Raw genomic sequence first — 5084 nt, forward strand, 5'->3', positions numbered from 1 at the left:
ACTGTGAGCATCCACTTATGTGTTTGCTAGGCCCCAGCCTAGTCTCACAAGAGACAGCTATATCTGGGTCCTCTCAGCAAAATCTTGCTAGTCTATGCAATGGTGTCAGCGTTTGGAAGCTGATTATGGGATGGATCCCTGGATATGGCAGTCTCTAGATGGTCCATCCTTTCGTCACAGCTCCAAACGACTATTCACTTTCATCAAGCTGTTTTTTAGTGTCTGTCCTCTGCTTATTTCTAGTGACCTTGTTTTCTTCAGGGCCTTTCTTCTTGTTTTGTCAAAATTTGAACTATTCTTCAAAACTAGTGGCTTTCCTGAATTTAGCTTGCCAATCTATTCAGTTGGCTATGGATCTCTATTTTAATATGATGATGATGTTATTAATTATAAAAGCCAATGTGTGTGTATTTGTGTGTTCACGTCTGTGTTGGTGTGTATGTGTGTACTGCCACTCTGTGATAGGGACTTTGTGTACAAAGAGGTGAGACAACTCATTCAAAGTCATACAAGTAGAAATGGCATGGCTGGAATTAGCCCTGGGTTCAGGTCCTGCTAGCTGCTTCTCATGTTTCATCCCATATTTGTCTTCTAAAGTTGGTTTGTAACAGTTTATTGGCACTTTTTGGCAGTGCCTTTTGGCATGGATCTCTATGTAAGGCAGTACTCAGTAAATGTTTTATTGAAGTAAATGCCCTAAACATTCTGTTTCATTTTGACATAATCTATTATGACAACTGGTTTTCTGTAGACAAGTGAGCTTGCTGGTCTGTCTCCCACTTTGCTGTTTTTTTTTGACCAGTGGCCTGAGTAGCCCACAAGTGGTCTTTAGAAAAGAAGTAGCCTATAGAATATCCAAAGTAGCTATATACTCCTTGTGTGTTCCTGGGGTGGGGGTCCTTAAATATTGAGGTGTCCTCTTAAATATGGCAAGGAGGGGCCTCAGCAAGAGAGGATAAGAGGAGGGGTGTGTGTGAAGAGAAGATGCATGGCAGGTCACGTAGGCCTGTACTTCATTAGTGTCAAGTTGCACAGTGAGATAGGCCAGCATCTGAGAATCAGGAGTGCAGGTAGCTCTTGAAGAGTAGGTGCTCTGCCTAGAGAAAGTACATCTGTAGCTGGAGGGAGGAGGAGGGAGGGAAGAAAAAGCACTTTGGAGGAGACAGCCTTGTGAGTTTTGTTCTTTCATAGTGGTTCCAGACGAGCGTTTTACTTAAATGGTTATTGCATGTTGGCCCTCATCAGAGCATGCCATTTCCTCTTTTAGTGCCGGGGACTGATTGAGCCTAGCGTCCCATGGATACTAGTCAAGTGCTGTATCACTGAGCTACATCCCAGTCTTGTTTGTATACATACCTTTATTTTATGTGTATGGGTGTTTTGACTGCATGTGTGACTGTATGTATGCAGTGCTCATGCACCCCAGGTATCATATCCCCTGGAACTAGAATTACAGAAGGTTTTGAGTGGCCATGTGCTTGTGAGAACTGTACCTGGGCCCTCTGCAAGAACAAATACCTTTTTTTTTTTTTTTTAACCGTTGAGCCCTGTTTCCAGTCCCCTTTTACCTTTTATTTGGAGACAGAGGCTTTGAATTTGTGATTCTTCTACCCCTATACAGGCTTATGTGTGACTCTAGCTACTTCTGGAGTTTGAGGCGGAAAGATTCTAAGCCTCTGTCTTCTCAGTTATTGCTATTGCCCCACATTTTATAGATGACTGGGTGGCAGAGCAGTAAGATGTGGGGTGCAGGCAGCAGGGGCATTATGACCCTTATAGAACAAGCAGTTCTGTGCACTCCCAGTGTTTCTGACATTCCTAGGTTCTCTGGGGAGTGTCTGGAGAAATGAGGATAACAGCCTTTTTTTTTTTCCCCTCTTTTACTTTAGCTAACATCTACCTTCTGGAGAGCTGACATCACTAATGGTGAGTTCTGAGCCTGAGCCCAGGCCTGTCAATGGGTCACATGGGAGTTTCTTAAGATACTGTAGTCCTAATGTGCGCATGCCATCTTTTAAGTTCAGTCAGTACAAAAAGGCACACTCTTAGCTTTTGGAAAGTCTCCCCTTCTTCTTGATCTCTGTGTTTTTCTGGGTTTTCACAGGAAGGTGACGTCTAGTCGGCAGCTGGCCAGCTGCAGCAGGAGGCCCTTTTTCAGGGAGGGTGTGTCTTGGGATAGTGGTGCTGACCTACAGGAAGCATCCCTTCTGTGCAGCCTTTGAGAAGACCCCAAGTTCAGAGACAGGCATTTGGCAGTGGCACTCGGCTGTTAAGAGCACTGGCTGCTGACAGCCTGGAGATGGTCAGCTGTGACATGAGAGGAGATTGTGTCATCTAGTTGTAAAAAATACTTGATGCATTTCTCTGATGTCTGGCAGCCAGAGAACAAGGGGTAAAAGAAGAATTGTCCCTCTTCCTGCCTACAGCATCACTGTCCTCTACAACTTGCCACTTTTGTTTTTGAGACCGTTTCTTCGTGTAGTCCTGGATGACCTGGAACCCGCTCTGTAGACCAGGCTGGCCTTGAACACAGAATGTCTCCTATCTCTGCCTCCTGAGTAAAGGCATGCACCACCATGCCCAGTAAACCTGCCACTCTTAAACACTTCTCCCTTGGGGCTTCTCTGGGTTGCAGGTCACTGGGAGACCCATGTGTGTCTGCTCAGTCTGAGTTCTAATGCAGTGGTTTGGGCCAACATCTCTCTCCAGTCCACTCTCTCCATTTTGTAAGAAGACTCTCTGAGCTGCTCTTCCTGTTTCACAGCTAGGGACCTTGGGGACTTTGTTGTTGTTTCTCCAGAGCACATGTTTATTGTGGGGTAGAGATTTCTTTGTACAGGGATTTTTCTTGTTTTTTTTTTTTTTTAACTAATTGTGCAAAGAATTTTCTCAGAATGCCCATCTTGACCCATGAGTTCCTGTTCTCTCTCTCTCTCTCTCTCTCTCTCAAGATCTTATGTGTATGGGTGTTTTGCCTATGCACCACATACATTACAGTACCTGAGGAGTCCAGAAGAAGGTGAAGGTACCTTCTGGAACTAGTTACAAATGGTTGTGTGTGGGTATTGGGAACCAAACCTGAGTCCTCTGGAAGAGCATCCAGTGCTCTTAGCTGCTGACCCATTTCTCCAGTCTAGAGTTGGTCACTTTTGAGATCTTCCACATTCCTCTTGTCTTAGGCCTTGGGTGAGTAGTAGGTGTCTTTAACTCTACCACACATTCTCCTTACAAAGTCCATGGAGAAAAAGGTGATGGGTACCTTTTGGAAATGGTCTATCCTGTTTGTATGTGAGACTCTTATCATGTTTTCCTCACTCACTCATGTTTTCTGGCGTTGTGTACTAATTATTAGTATAGGGCCAAGGCATGGAAGAAAATGAAGCCCTCGGGAGGTTCATGCGCAGAATCCAGGATGCTGATGCTGTTGTTTTTGAAGGCTGTCATCTTTTACAGATGACAAATCTATCAGTTAGAAGAGAAAGTTAGTTGCCAAGAAGGGACTTCTCCCAGGTCCTCTGCTTTGTCAAAGCCCGTTCTGCTCACCAGTTCCCAGAGCCCTGCTATTTCCCCGGAGCTTTTCTTCCTTACAGTAACGAAGACTCTGTCATCTTAGCTGGGTCCTTTCTGCTCTGTACCTTTTTCCTGGGGATCTCAGAGGGAAGTGAGTGTCCTTTGTTACTAAGTATCCCACCAGAAGACAGAACCCCAGTTTCCCAACCCACCTCAGTCTGCAGCTTGTATGTTACTGCTTGTCTTAATTTGTAATCTGGACTCCAGCCCAGCCTGGGATTTGCCAATGCTGCTGGAAATACCTTGCTCTAGCTATGTGAGTGTGGGCTAGGCCAGACTCCTGTGGCAGCTCCTCCTGTGACCCACATGCAGCATGACATCCCAAGCTGAGGTTGCAGGGGAAATTCCATGAGCTAGCTGTGCTGAGTCATGCTTAAGTCTCCTTTCTCCTGTCTGTCAGTAGTCAGTCCACGGTCGGTTACAGTTAACTGTGAGACTATAAGCCGTCACTATATCTGCACTTGCTTTACATTTCTGAGTGTTTTCCCCACTGACATGCTATCAGTTGATAAGAAATGTATTAATAATAAATCATTAAAGTAAATGTCGTGTTTATTTTTGAGAGATATTCCTTTCATGCATAAGAGACCTGAGATTTTGGAAGCCTCAATGACTGGGTATGTTTCCATGAAGGGTGAGTAGCATGTTTGGGTGAGGTGTTGGGTGCCACACCCTGGCCTGACCAATGGAGCTTTGAGAAATGCCAGATCAGTCATAGTGATTTTGGTTGAAAGGGTTTTTTTGTTCGTTTGTTTGTTTGTTTGTTTTTTGTGACATGATTTTCCTGTGTAGTCTTTGTTGGCCTCAAACTCACAGAGATCTGCCTGCCTCTACCTTCTGAGTACTGGGATTAAAAAGGCAGGCACCACTATGCCAAACTGAAAACTGTGAGTTTTGAGTTATTAAAATTGAAAATTAAAACATCTAGTTCTTATAAGGATTTTTAAGTTTAACTCTCTAAGTGTAAACACTGAAATTTTCCATTTTAGATTTTAGAAAGATTTAACAATCACTTTGAAAGGCCTTTTGATTAATGTTAGTCTCCCTTGAATAATTCATTAAACCTATTTGAAAGTTTTAAATTGAATTTATAAATTATAGTTACCTTCTCTTAATTATTTTATTATTTCTTCCAATTGCCTGATTAAAAATCCCTTAATATTTTAATTACTCATAAATTTAATGAATTAAGCCAACTCTTAAATTGCCTTAAACATTCCTGTTATGTTTTATTTATTTATCTTTTAATTTTTAGGGTTTTTTGAGACAGTAGTTTACTCTAGCACAAGCTAGCTTTGACTTGCAGTAATTCTGCCTTAGTGTTGGAATTACAGGCATGAAGTACCATGGTCAGCCCTATCCTGGTTTAAGATTTATTTTATTTTAATGTGTGTGTATGTGTCTATGTGAGTCTATGTGAGAGAGAGAGAGAGACTGTGTCTGTCTGTGTGTCTGTGCAGGTACACAAGGAGGCCAGTGTATGTGTCTATGTGAGTCTATGTGAGAGAGAGAGA

At 43.0% G+C, this 5084-nt stretch overlaps 1 protein-coding gene across 1 annotated transcript in view; it reads left to right on the top strand.

Moving 5' to 3' along the window:
• Pc (pyruvate carboxylase) overlaps positions 1–5084 on the top strand; it is a 109037-nt gene that overhangs the window by 3672 nt on the left and 100281 nt on the right. The window contains exon 2 of the mRNA XM_021151256.1: positions 1890–1926. Within this exon, the coding sequence (XP_021006915.1) occupies positions 1924–1926 (3 nt within the window). The 5' untranslated portion in view covers positions 1890–1923. The remainder of the gene's footprint in view (positions 1–1889; positions 1927–5084) is intronic.

This window comes from Mus caroli, chromosome 19, assembly GCF_900094665.2.
Source record: "Mus caroli chromosome 19, CAROLI_EIJ_v1.1, whole genome shotgun sequence".
Lineage (NCBI taxonomy): Eukaryota > Metazoa > Chordata > Mammalia > Rodentia > Muridae > Mus > Mus caroli.